At 36.4% G+C, this 13,058-nt stretch overlaps 1 protein-coding gene and 1 pseudogene across 2 annotated transcripts in view; both read right to left on the reverse strand.

Moving 5' to 3' along the window:
• PCCA (propionyl-CoA carboxylase subunit alpha) overlaps positions 1-13,058 on the reverse strand; it is a 336,620-nt gene that overhangs the window by 173,504 nt on the left and 150,058 nt on the right. For both annotated transcript variants that reach the window (XM_087814252.1, XM_087814253.1), the window contains 2 exons: positions 11,664-11,732; positions 10,096-10,171 (listed from right to left, as the gene is read on the reverse strand). In XM_087814252.1, coding sequence (XP_087670378.1) covers positions 10,096-10,171; positions 11,664-11,732 — 145 coding nt within the window. The remainder of the gene's footprint in view (positions 1-10,095; positions 10,172-11,663; positions 11,733-13,058) is intronic.
• Positions 2,034-4,506, reverse strand: LOC107530180 (small ribosomal subunit protein eS24 pseudogene; annotated as a pseudogene).

A 13,058-nucleotide genomic window follows, 5' to 3' on the forward strand; every position in this document is an offset into this window, starting at 1 on the left:
ATTATCTTTCGATATGAAAATTATGAGAATATAGAGCAGAATATATAATAAACATCACACAGAAGCTGTACTGCATCCTGAGCCCCAACAGTTACCTACCTACCTTCCAATTTCATATTATGTAAGAATGCAGTTCCACAAATCTAAGTTGATACCTATTTCTATCTAGAGGATGTATCCATCCTATGATACAAGGTCTCAGCAAACTATAGCCTGCAGGTCAAATCAGCCTACCACCTTTTTTTGTGAATAAAGTTTTATTGGAACACATCAGTATTACATATAGTTGTTTTCATGCTACAACAATGGAGTCGAGTAGTTGCAACAGAGACCATGTGATCCATAAAGTCTAAATATCTTATCTCTGGCCCAAACCAAAAAGTTTGCCAATATTGCTATGAAGTTTCAACAATGTTGATATTTTGAGCAAGTTAATCTATATCTATCAACTTTATTCTACACCTACTACTCATGCTGCAATGAGATATCACAGGAAGAAAAATGAGAGAAAAGAGTATAGAACCTGCTTTGGGGGAATTTTCAGTAACCAGTGATAGAATAAAAAAATTACAAGGAAAAAGGGGACTTAAAAAAATAAGAAAACTGTGCCCTGGCCAGGTGGCTCAGTTGGAGCATCATCCCGTATACCGCAGGCTGCAGGTTCAATTCCCAGTCAGGGCACACACCCAGGCTGCAGGTTCAATCCCCAGTTGGGGTGTGTACGTAGACAAATGATTGATGTTTCTCTCTCTCTCTCTCTCCCCCCCCCCCCTTCCTAAAATCAATGAAAACTTCCTTGGGTGAGGATTAAAAAAAAGAAAACTGTGATCCAGAGACTAAATAATTTATCTAAAGTTTAGTATAATATAAATTTAAAAAGTAATACATGTAAAAAATTTAAATATGTAAGTATATTGTGACAAACTGCTGGTTTCCCTTAAAATCTGATTTTCATGTTTTCCACTCTAAGAGTCTTAGCTGAACAAAAGCCACTGAGATGCAGGTTCCACTTTCCTGTCTATCTGATAGCTACGTAGGACAAACTAATTCCTACACAAGGGACTGCAAGTTAAAGTGATGTAGCCAACTCTAGCTTCACTTTCTCGAAAAAAGAATTGCTTGCTTGGACTTCCTCTCCTCCTCTGTTCCTATGAGCTCCTGATATGGCTGGAACTCAGATTTCCCAATGCATATGAAGCGGAGCAAGCAAGATGGGTATGTGCGTGTGCATATGAGGCTGTCTCCTGGAATCACCACAGAACACCAACTTGCCCCATCAGCATAACCAGCCAGAGTATTACATGAGAAGTAAACAAATTTCTATCCCTTTTATACCACTGTATTTAGGAATCTTTGTTACAGAAGATTCCCCTATACCCTAATGTGTATGCATGGGGAAGAAAGATATATCTTTACAATATGACTTCTTACCTCTAAGGGAACCAATGTTAACAACCTAATGTATCCTTCTAGGCAATTTTCTATGCATCTCTTTATAATAAATCATACCAGCAATCATATGAAAAATTCTGAGCATCTCTGTTTCTGACTCAGAAGATACTATGTGCATAAAATTTTATAAAACCCAATTTTCAATCTCTTCAAACTACCTCAAAACATTTAGGGAAAGTCCAAAAATTCAAATATTAATATTATTCCTTTAGCTATACAAATACTCCATAGAAAAAGTTATCAAATACAGACAATGATCTAATAAGTACCTTTTATAACACATGCCCAGGAGAAATGCAGTTATTCGAACTTTGCTCTTGGGTAATGACTTAGCCCATATTCCATAACTAAAGTTTCCAAGACCTTTATAATTATGTATTTATCTATTGGGAAAGTATCAGGAGGTATAAGAAACTTCTGATGAGCCCTGGCCACTCTGGTTCAGTGGTTAGAGCATCCATCCATGCACCCAAGGGCCAAGGGTTCAATTCCTGGTCAAGGGCACATACCTGGGTGGCAGGTTCAATCCCCAGCCTCAGTTGGGGCTTATGCCGGAGGCAACCAATCGATGTGTCCCTCTCACATCGATGTTTCTCTCTCTCTCCCTCCCCTCCCCCTTCCACTTTCTCTAAAAAACACCGGAAAAAATATCCTCGGGTAAGGATTCACAACAACAAAAAAACTTCTGATGAAACCAATATACCTAAGAAATCATTGCAAAATGTGACATCTGACATATTCCTATATTATAAGTGATACTTGGATAGACAAAAATGAAGAGCTATTATTAAAGGCAATGTGCTAGGATGCTTAGAAAGACAAAACAGGTAGGCAAGAATTTAAAATAAAAGATTCCTTGAAAGAGATCAGGCTACCAAAGGGAAATGAACCCCTCTGTTGTATATTTTACAAACAAAACTGAAGCCCTTTTGAAGAAAAGGGTGATAAGCTGCAAGAGAGATTTATATGCACAGGAAATTACAGGTGTGGTGTCCAGGAAAAGGAAAGTATTTCTGACCTACACTAATTTTCCTGGCTGGGAGAGAAAATAGAGAAAGATGTAGACAGACACAAACATGGGTAATGTTAGGGAGGAACTTAAATTCTGTAAGAATTCTCACTGCTGTAAAAAGCAAATGAATACCACCAGGTATTTCTATGTACAGGCTGAGAGGACACCATGGCCAAAGTGCAGGGGAAAAGGAGAGAACAGTGTGCTAGAAAAGTGAGAGGGACATTCAGGGTCTGATAGCCAGGCAAAGATCTTACTTTCCCTAGAAAGCAACCAGAATGGTTTAAACAGAGCAGATATGACCAGATATACATTCCAGGAATCATTAAAGTTGCTACTAGAAATGGGATTGGGGAGGGGCAAGAGCAAAGAAAGGGGGTCAGGGGGACATTATCTGACAATTGCAGGAGACGAGTTGACAAATGGCAAGGCCTCAGCCCATAGCTAGGGTGTGGACAATACAGATGGAGAAAAGTAGCCAGACTTGAGAGGGATTCCGGAAGCATTCAGGGCCTGGCGACTTGGCGGCTGTCAAGAGTGAGGGAGGTGAGTTAAGCACAACACCCAAACTTCTGGACCTAAACGACAGAAGATGCCATTTACCACAAAGGAACAGGTTGGGAGGGAAAGTTTGGGGCAGGTTAAATTTAAGACACCTGTGAGATAAGACTGATGTCTAAATGATGAGTTCAGAAGAGCAGGCAGATCAGAACGTACGTACAGAAGCATACAGACACCACAGGGGTGGGCATCCATGCAGATGTATCCAAAACAGAGAAAAGCAAAAGAAAAATTATTCATGTGTAATTTACAGGAAAGGGTGAAAGTTAGATCAAGGTACAGCTGAAATTTTATTTTCAAAAAAAGGTGTTCTTATGTACAAATTAACAATTCAGAATGTTTTGATGTATAAGCTTTTCTGCATAAGTAGTAAATAACTTAGAAAGGCAGTCTAACTCAGGATTTTTGTCCTTACCTCCTACAGATAAATAAAAATAACACTTCATAGTTAACCTTACCGGCTTTTTTTTTTGTTATTAGTTTATTAATCCTCTAGTGGAAAATCTGCATAATCACCACAGATAAAGTCACTGGAGAGTCTTTACTCCTTCTGTTGTCCCATCTCCAGCTCACGTTTCGCAGCACCAATACTGGCCTTTGCAGTTCCCCGACTCCCTTCATCCTGTCCTTGTGCTCCTTTCTCCGTTTTCTTGAGGCCTTCTCATACAGGCCATGTCTTGCAAGTCTGTGTTTGGGTTCATTTTTCTTGGCGTAATCCAAGGAATCATAAATCATGCCAAAGCGAGCTGTCTTGCCACCACCAAAATGGGTTCCGAATTCAAACACAGAGATGACATCTAGTGTGGTCTTACACATTTAGGCTAGTTTTTCCCGCATTTCTGTCTTGGGTACTGTCGCCTTCCCAGGGTGAAGGACATCAGTGACCATTTCCTTCTGCTGAAGTAGTCTGTTGGTCGTGAACTTCCTGGTCCAGATAGTTACTGTGTTGTTCATGCTGAAGGCTAATCTTCAAGCAGCCAGGGAGGAAAAAAGCTACCGGCTTTCTTGATACAGCCTAGTACTAGTATAATTTTCCGATGCCCAGTGATCAATTAGTGACTGATGACACCCAAAAAATTAAAATGTGTGCAGTTTTATAGGATAAATGATATATTGAATTTTCATTCCATATTTAAAGTTGAAAAAGTGCTGACTTTAGAGAATGTAACTCCAAAGAATAAAAAGCAAATTAATTTACATTTTGGATATCAAAGAACAGAGCCACTCAAGCACACAAATGAAGCATGGACTTTTAAAAATCCTTCTACTTGAACAGTGAACACGGCATGAAAATATACATTTTTCTCTTCATAAATGGTGTTTCAGGAATAAAATTAATATACAAAAGCATTTTCTCTTTAATGTTCTCTGAATAAAATATCACATATTACTGCCCTAAACAAGGTGTAGGTTTGATCTCCAGTTAGGGCACACACAAGAACCAGCAAACGAATGCATAAATAAGTGGAACAACAAATCTCTCTCTCTCTCTCTCTCTCACACATCAATAAATTTTTTTAATTTTAATTTTATTTTTTCCACCACCATTTATCCCCTCATGCCCTCTTCCACCTCCACCCACTCCCCTTTTATATATTACATATTACCATACAAAATCAAATCATTATGTGGTTTTCTTTCCTAACAACGATAAGATAAAACACTAATGTCAGAAAACCCAAATCCAGGTACCTCAACTGCTTCCAAAACTACTGTATATTAATTAATTCTAAAGCCAAATGGAAATTTTAAAAAAATTATTTTATACCTAAAAGTTCAAAAGACCAGATAAATGGGAAAAAAATCACTGAACTGTTCAAAGATATCCCACATATTTGAAAGTTACTATTTTGTACTTATTTTACTTTCTTTCCATGTCCTTGTTCAAACAATAAGCAGACAGAGGTATGCTCTGAGAATTCGTTTATAACTTTAACAATATTATTCATCACATACTCATAAAAATTATGACTCTGAGTTTTAGACTGGGAATTGAGGATGACCTCTGCTAAAGTTCACGAAGTCCCATCTGTATGGGAAATCATGACCAGCCCACAGAAGAGAGGACCCCTAGGAGCAGCCTTCTCCTGACTACCTGCTGCTTCCAAAACACTGGCCAGACATTAGCTCCACACACTGCCAGGATCAAACAGAGGCCAAAAGCCACTGCTCATTGCATGGGGACACAGAAATTAACTTTAACTAAATTTATTTTTGATCTGAAAATTCTTTAACAAAAGCTCAAAACCAACTCGGGGGGAAATCATATTTAAACAACTAAATAGTTCTTAAACAGGACAGTAAATTGCCCTTCCTTTTCTTTCCTTCATAACACATTTAAACCCCTTTACCCTCTAGAATGAGATGAATGACATGTAATTACAAATTGCAAATGCATCTGTTTTTTGTTCTTTATATGTTGGTTTGGGGAGAAGAGGGTGCATGCTCTCTTCAGCTATTTTAAAAAGTTTTAATTTTGAAATAATTTCAAAATTATAGAAACTTCACAAAAATAAAGAATTACTGTATTTCCTTTTCCCAGATTCTCCAAATGTTAACCTCTCAGCACATTTGTTTCATCATTCATTTTTTTCCTCCCTCTCTCTACACACAGGTTTGTTTTTTCTTAAACATCTAGGGTAAGTTGCAGACAAGATGCACTTATCTCTAAATACTTCAGTGTATATTTCCTAAAACCAAAGTCAGTCTCTTATGTAATCACAGTACAATGACCTCAAAATTAACATTGATAACAGCACCATTATCTAATCTATGGGCCTAATTCAAATTCCACCAATTGTCCCATTTATAACCTTTACTACAAAAGAAAAAACAATTTTTTCTGGTCCAGGAACTAATCCAGGATGACACATTGCATTTAGTTGTCATGTGTCCTTAGTTTCCTTTGATCTAGATAAGTTGATCCACTTTTCTTTGTGTTCCTTGACCTTGACACTTCTGAAGAATGCAAGCCATTTATTTTGTACCCTGTCTTTCAATTTGGTTTGTCTGATGTTTTCTCCTGATTATATTCATGATATACATTTTTTAAAAGAATGTCACAGAAATGATGTGCTCTTTTCAGTGCATCATATCAAGAGGCACATGCTATTGATCTTTCTCATTACCAATGATGTTAATTTTGATCATTTGGGTAAGTTGCTAGGTTTTTCCATTTTAAAGGTACTTTTTTCCCATTATACTTAACTAATTTTCACCCACTAATTTAAGCATCCATCACTGATGATTCTTACCTAAACAATTTGGTATTTGCCAAGTGGTTATTTTTATACACTTATTTGTTAAAAATCTACTGTAAGGAAGAGTTGTGTGCCTCCTCCCTCAATTATCTTTACCTATTTATATCCATAAGAACTCATTTTTTTAATCCATAAGAAATTTTTTTTTTTTTTTTTTTTTTTTAATAATTTGTTAGCATTATTTTCTTGAAGTTTTCCCTGACTGGCGAGTGGGAGTCACTTAAGCTGGCTCCTTTATCTTTTGACATATCATTTTTCACACTCAATTATTTTCTTATACAAGATATTTCAGGCTTATCTTATACTCTTCCTGCAATCGCCATGTTATCAATGAGTACTGATTCCATTTATGGGAGAATGGTATTTAGAAAATAAGCCTAGGTGCTTAGTGCACTCACTGTTATGAGTGTCAATGCTTCTATGACCTCTAGGCAGGGCAGAGGTTCTCAATCAAGGGTGATTTGCCCCCCAGGGCACATATGGCAATGACTGGAAATTGTGATTGTCATTACTGAGGAGATGCTACTGTCATTTAGTGGGTAGCGGCCAAGAATGTTGATAAATATCCTACAATGCAAAGGACAGGCCCTCCCCCCAACAAAGAATTGTCTGCCCCAAGGTGTTAATAGTGCTAAAGCAGAGAAATCCTGAGCTAGAGAATATGTTTATATATGTGTATACACACACAATAACATATATTTATGTATTTAGTTTTCAATCTATGGTAAAAACTAAGAGTTCATACTGATACCTCCAATTTCAACACTATAGGATTCATTCTACCCTTATCCATTCCCACAACTGTAACTCCTTTCTCAGACAGTGAGAAACTTGGCTCTTCTATCCAAAATACATATATTTATTTCCTCAATCCAAGAATAGATCTAAACTGGTTTCAGAACTGCTAACCCATGAACTAGGATAAACAAACCTATTAACTAGGATTTAATATTTGTTTATACATATTTGACAAAATATGCCTTTAGTGTAAGTGTAGCAGTCAAAATACTGTAAAAAGTTATTTAAGTGAGCCTGGCCAGTGTTGCTCAGTGGTTGAGCGTCAACCTATGAACCAGGAGGTCACAGTTTGATTCCCAGTCAGGGCACATGCTTGGTTTGCCGGCTCGATCACCAGTAGGGGGCGTGCAGGAGGCAGCCACGCGATGATTCTCTTCATTGATGTTTTTCTCTTTTTCCCTCTCCCTTCCTCTCTCTGAAATCAATAAAAACAAATTTTTTAAAAGTTATTTAGGTTAGCTTTTTCTCTCTCCTTCACCATGAGTGTATTATTCATAGACTCCTATCCATTTATTTCTGTTTGTATTCCATTTTGAGTTTTTTCCCTAGAACATTAATGATTTTATTTACTTATTTTGAAATATTACTGTAGATCTAAAAGTCAGAACTATACAAAAATGTATAATCAAAGAAGTCTCTCCCCTTCACGCCATATGTTTTGTTTCATGTCTCCCAATCATTTCCACCAGATCCTCCCTCCACCCCTATAGGGTCCACCATCTTATAAGTTCTCGCCTTGTGTATGTGTGTGTTTTCCCACACATTAACATATGTACGTATATATTCTTATTTCCCTAGTTGTCCACCAATATCTATTCTCCCTTCCCTTAATAAAAGAAATGTTACTTTTTAGCTTAGTATATGACCACTTAATATCAACTACATTTCTCATCTTCCAAGCAGCTAGGTATGACCATATGACTAAACACCACCAGGACGGGAGCAGAAATAGAGGGTGCCCTCTAGGTTATGCCCTGAACTTAAAAAAAAAAAAAAAGTGAACATAACCTCCCCTGCCCCTGCTGAGGCCTGATGATGAACACGAAAGCAATCACTTTGGACCCTCAAATGAAAACCATCTGCTGTGAATGCAAGAGTCACCTTAACAGCCCCTGACAACATCCTTTCTGGACTACTAAATGGGAGAGAACTCAAACTATATCTTTCTTAGGTCACTGTATTTTTTATTCTCTTTGTTATAGCTGTTTAGACAATAGCCTAACTGGAGGTCCTCGGGTAGACAGAAGACAGCACATCCAAGGAAATGAAAACAATAGTGAAGCAGGAAAACGGAGGGCACAAGACAAAGTGGTATAAATAAAACTGTAGTGTCCACGAGAAGGCAGTGTCCTTCTCGTTTAAGCAGGGAAGTGGTAATTGGGCTTCTACTTTAAAGTTTACTCGGTCCATACTGAAGAATGGGTGGATGCAGGTAAAGAGTAGTTATAGAGAACCCATATAGGAGCTATGCACTAGTCCACAACATAGGTAGTGGTAGCATGGGACAGCAGGGCCAAAGAAAAGTAAAAAGAATTAGGAGTTATTTTGATGAAGTGTAAAGACCCAGCCCCCTCAGAATGCCTTCTGAGCCCAAGTGCTCACCTTCCTACAGGGTGTTTCTGGGACTCTGCATCCATCACCAGAAGTGCAAACTTCTCTGGCCACCCCTCATCCTCAGAACCTCAGCTGACCCAACTGTTTCCAACTCTGCACAACACCTTTCCCTCTTTTCCAAGCCATTCCACACCTGAGGTTGCCGCTCCATCGTCAGTCAAGTCTATCATTTCATTATCTTCACAAAACAGTCCATCTACCTCCGGGCCTCACTGGAAAGCCTCAATGACTTAAGAACCTCACTTCTGTGTTGTCCACACCAAGTTCACGAAAAACTCCTTGAAATTGGCATAGTTATCACTCACTCTTTCATTAGTTAATTTACCAAATGTTAATTAATCACCTACTATGTGTCAGACACTGCTAAGCACTTGTCATACACAAGTAAACAAGATAAACACCATCACTGCCCTTATGTACCTAATATTCTTACGGCATAATTCAACATTTAGCAATTAATTACATAACTAATTCTTTAATTACAGTTATGATAAATGCTTTGGAGAGGCAGGAGGACAGGGTGCAATGAAAGTTTATAATCCAGCACCCTGTACTGAGAATGACCTAAAATGGGCTTTCAATACTGTTTGTATGTGGTCTTTCCCACACAATTCATTCATAATTTTACACTTTAAATTTTATATCTTACACTTTAAATTTGATATTAAAGTCCATTATTCTGAAGTTGATGATAATTTGTGTCGGGCTAAAGTAAAATGATCTTTCATTATGAATGGAAAGTTGCTAATAAAATTTAGAATGCAATTTACTCTTTAAAGGAGATAAGTATAACTTTGTTTTAATTATTTAAATGCAATGGCTGCTCCTAATTCAGTTATCACTACATACCCTAAAGGTTATAGAATCACACTTTGTTAGGTATTAGAACTATCCTGTATGGACATGAGGCAACAAAATTGTATTTGCTAGAAAATATTCTATAATTTACTCTAATTCATAGAAGCAAAGAGCTATTCCTTCTACTCTCAAGTTAGTCAAATGTAGGCCACTATATTTTGTATCTCCATACATTTTCAAGTTTCATACTTCAAAAAAGGAAAGACAGTAATAGAACAAATTTGCTGTCAACCTGCACTGGCCAATGGTTCTTTATTCTGAAGACATTTTACATATAATACATCCCTATAAAATACTAAATGTTCATCTAAGAAAGGTCATAAATTATTTAATTAAACTTAGGATTTGAGATATATAGAGGACTGCTAAAGAAACACCTATTCTTAGTTAGTGTGTCAGTTTAATTAATTCAGTCTTTTCTTATTCTACTTAAACGCATAGTAAGCAAATATTGTATCAGATTCACTTAGTAAATCTTCAAGCTATTTTCTAGAACTGGATGGATAACAGGAAGTTATCATCCAGTTTGTTTGTTTTTACCTCGAATAACATAATTGTCCAGTGCATCTTCCATCCTCTTCAGTGCTTCAGTTCTATCAGAACCATATGTGATTAGCTAAAAGCAAACAAAGAGATTTAATAGATATATAGACCAATCTATCAAACAATTCATCCTATTAAAAATTAAAATATTTCATAACAGAGTTCCCATATCATCTTTCAAAATTTCACAGTGGTTCGGTTTATATTAAGTACGTCAATTAAGATTTTTCTAAATAAATATTAAAATCAAGCTATTTCAGACTTTTCTCCTACATTTTACTATCATGGTAAAAAGCTATTTGACATAAACAGAAATAAGCATAAAAATTTTAAAAAGACAGATATCAAAATGGGATAATGGGAAATTAGGCAAGATGTTTTCTCATTCCCTATTTGTCTGTGATTTCCAAGTTGAGACCCTGAATAGCTAATATTTACAAATAACATAATATAGAAGCAAGGGGTTCTTGTACTAAAAAACTTACTGTTATATATTATTTTGTGCTTATTTGCATGTATCTTATACAAATTAGCAGTAAAATAACAACTTAACTACTTATGAAAGAGTTTTCTGGTTATTACATTAGTCAATCTGTAGTTTTCATTTCAGTATGTTCAATACATTTATATAATACATCTAGTACACATTTTAGTACTTTCAATAGCCAGTATGAAAATTAATTTGTGGGCCATTTTTTCTGAACAGATATGTATTCATCTAAAAATGAAATCACATCTATTTAAATTGATCTATAATATTTTTATGTATTTTTTATTAAATAGTGTTTCTCTAACAAACAAAACACTTAAAGTTTGTTTTAACGATACAAGTGTAAAAACAAATGAAAAAATAAAAATAAGAATAAAAAATGGTTTACTGCAACTACATAAAAAGTACTCCCAAAAGACAGGGGGAAACTGTCTTAAGGAATAAGATTTTCAATAAAGAAGTCATCCTTCAAAACAAATCTAAAACTTCAAAGAAAATAGAATTTCATAAATAAAACCCACAATTTTAACTACAGCAGTCAAAATTTACATTTTATAAAGACCTTAAAATTCTGAAGACAGATGAGCAAAAAGACATCCAGTACTCTTACATACAATTTCATTATGTCAAATCTATGTAATCAGTGATTTATAAAATTTGAAGAGAAAAGGTAGAAAGTACTCTGATAAACACAATCTATCACCCAAACTCCTCAACATCACCTGCCATTCATTAGTTTTATCGCAGGCAATTTTCAGGAATGGCCAAAAAAACACTTGAACTGCTTCTCACTGCAACGGGTTGGGTTGGTGTCATTGATTAGATAAGTTTGTTATTAGCAGGGTAGTAGTCTTAATTTGATTTGACAGGGAAGGAGGGAGTGTTGTAAACTAACACGATGTTGAAATTTCTCTCTTAAAAGAAAATCTGCTCTGCTTTCGCTTTTCCATCAGTACATAAGTACTTATTTAACTACAGAACATGATTCAGATAAAGGACTAATTTCAAACTTCTTAATAGGTCTACTGCCTTTTCAGAAGAAAACTGAAAGAAGCCATTAAGAAATAGAACTAACTTTGGAAATCATTGGATCATAATAAATGCTAATATCACTTCCTGGTTGGATGCCGCTGTCAACCCGGACCTGGAAGACAGAAAAAAATGAAAGTAACTTCATATTGTATACGTTTCTCTAACAACAAATTTCATTTTCATGGAACAGATGGATAATTTCAACATTTAGCTTCTGGGAAAGAGAACAATCTAGAAATATAGAGACCAAATTATCTTGATCTGTTAATATGCAGTCCAACATATTTTTTGTTTCCCCACTAAATGAAGAAACTAAGAAACAAAGAGCCTTTCTACATCACTCTCCTGCGATGCATTTATAGTTATTTGATGGTGTCTCCCACTGAAGCAGGGCGTGAACGATGCCCCACGGTGCCCTCTGAGAGCTCTATGAGGACCCTCGGCAAAGCCATGCAGCAGGGCCCGGGAGCTCCACTCCAGCTCTACAGAAAAGCTGGTCCTGAGCCTTTCATGTCTGTAACACTTTCCTTTTTGCCTCACCCTCTCAACTGTAAAACACTTTTTTTCTGTTACTGTTAGTCCCCTGAGACTTTAATGTTTACACAGCTTTTTTCATGGCTTTGCTTTGTAAGGACACAGCCCCAATTAGAGTTCTGATTTTGCGATTTTCATGGGGGAGAAAAAAATAGCACAAGTTCAAAAAATTCTTTTGAAGAGCCTGATTGCTGTTAACCAGCCAACAAGTTAGATAGTGCATTGCTAATTCTTGTTTTCATCTCCCAGTTTGATATCAGCAATAAGGCGCAGAGGTTAGCCATGTAAAACTTTTTAAATGAGCAGTTGTTGAGGATGAAATAGTTATTAAATTATTGTGCCTAAGTTTAGGAATCTGAAGTATTTAAAAGCTAATCAAAATACTTAAGACTGTCAAGCATGTCCTGGGGGTCTTCAGGATGGAAGAATTTAATCGAAGCTGCTAGACCAGCAGGACTTTGATGCCCAACATTGTAAAGGGGTGGGAAGAGAAAAGCGGGAGCTCACATAGCTCACCTGTGGGAAGAAGACTTCCCAATAAACAGCAGCTCATCTGTCTGCAGCAAGGCAGAAAAAGGTCAACTCAGCGGCTGTTAGGCCTTTAATATTTTAATTTAGGCAATTATCAAGGGACCGCATGTAGAACCTCTTGTCTAGGATATCCACATGAGGGTATGATGATGGCTTTATTATATGGTGACATCAAAAGATAAAGCATAGTTTCATTCCCTTAAAAAAATCACACTGTTGTTATTCTCTTTGGAAGGTTTTAGAAGATAATATTATAACTAACCTAGAGTGCATTTATTTCTGTATTTATAAACACAATAATATGAAGATTTGTATATGCATTCACATTCACAGAGGAAAATCTTCATGTTAGATGAAAGTCAGTCGGGGCACT

This window comes from Miniopterus natalensis, chromosome 2 (assembly GCF_054644295.1).
Source record: "Miniopterus natalensis isolate mMinNat1 chromosome 2, mMinNat1.hap1, whole genome shotgun sequence".
NCBI lineage: Eukaryota > Metazoa > Chordata > Mammalia > Chiroptera > Miniopteridae > Miniopterus > Miniopterus natalensis.